Source organism: Bidens hawaiensis, unplaced genomic scaffold (genome assembly GCF_021521415.1).
Source record: "Bidens hawaiensis isolate Kalapana, Puna unplaced genomic scaffold, B.hawaiensis_p1.1 tig00019665_1, whole genome shotgun sequence".
Taxonomy (NCBI): domain Eukaryota; kingdom Viridiplantae; phylum Streptophyta; class Magnoliopsida; order Asterales; family Asteraceae; genus Bidens; species Bidens hawaiensis.
The window spans coordinates 436,460-437,930 of record NW_027492984.1 but is presented as its reverse complement, the minus strand read 5'-3'; the positions used below and the strand labels follow the sequence as shown (position 1 = coordinate 437,930).

At 41.0% G+C, this 1,471-nt stretch overlaps 1 protein-coding gene across 1 annotated transcript; it reads right to left on the bottom strand.

The window, feature by feature from the left end:
* Positions 1-426: 426 nt before the first annotated feature.
* On the bottom strand, positions 427-1,066 carry LOC143558884 (uncharacterized; the record flags this gene model as incomplete). Its single annotated transcript, XM_077047633.1, has 2 exons — positions 814-1,066; positions 427-741 (listed from the first exon to the last, which is right to left on the bottom strand). Coding segments are annotated over exons 1-2 (568 nt in total), but the record flags the coding sequence as incomplete, so codon positions are not given.
* Positions 1,067-1,471: the final 405 nt, after the last annotated feature.

The following is a 1,471-nucleotide window of genomic DNA, read 5'->3' as shown; positions in this document are numbered from 1 at the left end:
CAAATCCCGGGAATGGACAGGTATTCCTGCTGAGTTTGTGAAACAGAAAACTATGTTTGTATTTAACGACTGTTATATACTATTTTATCGAGTCAACATTTCACCAGCATATAGATGTCGTGTTTTTTTTCCACCCTTGCAGGTAACTTGATGATAATAAATGATATACAAGGATTAAAGTCATAGAAGATCGCTCAAGATGGCTCGTTTTTGAATATTACAAATCCTTGTATTATTAATATCACGGTTTTGTAAAACTGAAACTCGGGTGTTTAATTCCCGAGTAGTTTTGATAATGTAAATTAATATTTTAATATTTAAAGACTTTCGCTAAAATGAACCCGCTACTCTGATATATTTACAAAACAGGCACCAACTGTTTGTCACACTCCTAGGCCCTGGATCTGGGTGTGACATCGCATCCACCTTCCGTTGCTTGACCAAGACTTATGATATTGCACTGTTGGCTCAGGATGTGGTAGACATCGGTCAACAGGCGCTGCTCCCTCCTTTTCCCTTCAATTAAGACCGACCCTTTTCCCCGAATATCAATACAAGATTCATCTCCGAACTTCACCATTCCCGTTTCTTGTTCATTCAATTCATAAAAGTACGCTTTATTACCCGTCACGTTATTCGATGCTCCGTTGTCGAGATACCAAACATCTTTCTCCATTAGCTCGGTTTCGAAACACTTTGGAAACACACCGTCTTCATTCAGTAAAACTATCTTTTGATCACCTTTAATCATAAATAAAATTGGATCAAAATCATCAACTTTGTTCAAATTAGATTCTTCCTTTTTCTTCATACGTTCCGGGCACATAGATGCAGAGTGACCAAACTCATCACAACGGTAACACTGAACTTGTGATCTATCCTTTCTTCCCCTTTGAAGATCATTGGTTATTCTTTGTCCCTTATGACTTGACCCACGATCTTGACCACCTCGGTTTTCGCAACCATCTTGGTCCTCATCATCTCGGTCTTGACCTCCAGTTTCACGGCCTCTTCCACGCCCCTTGTGAACTCGGCCAACCCTTACCTCGGCTACTGAACTGATCATACGACTTGCCTTTGTATGTACCTTCCGATCGATTAAAAAGTAGTTGACCTTGTGAATTTGAAGCGCGTTCTCTCCCTCGTAGACGTTCCTCAAACGCCTTAAGTCTTCCAATAACATCTTCAAACATTAAACTATCGAGATCAACACTTTGCTCGATTGAGGCTACGAGTTGGAAGTACTTATCTGGAACCGCATCCAGCAACTTCTTCACCAAGACATCTTGCTCGAACACGTGACCTAGACTCGCTGCCTTTGAAACCATACTTGCTATTTTTCCTGCAAACTCGTCAACAGTCTCGTTTTCCGCCATCTTGAGTTTCTTAAATTCACTTTTCAGAGTTAGCAGTCGAGCCTTTTGAACTTGCTCGGCTCCAACATACCGTGCCTTCAAAGCCGTCCATATAT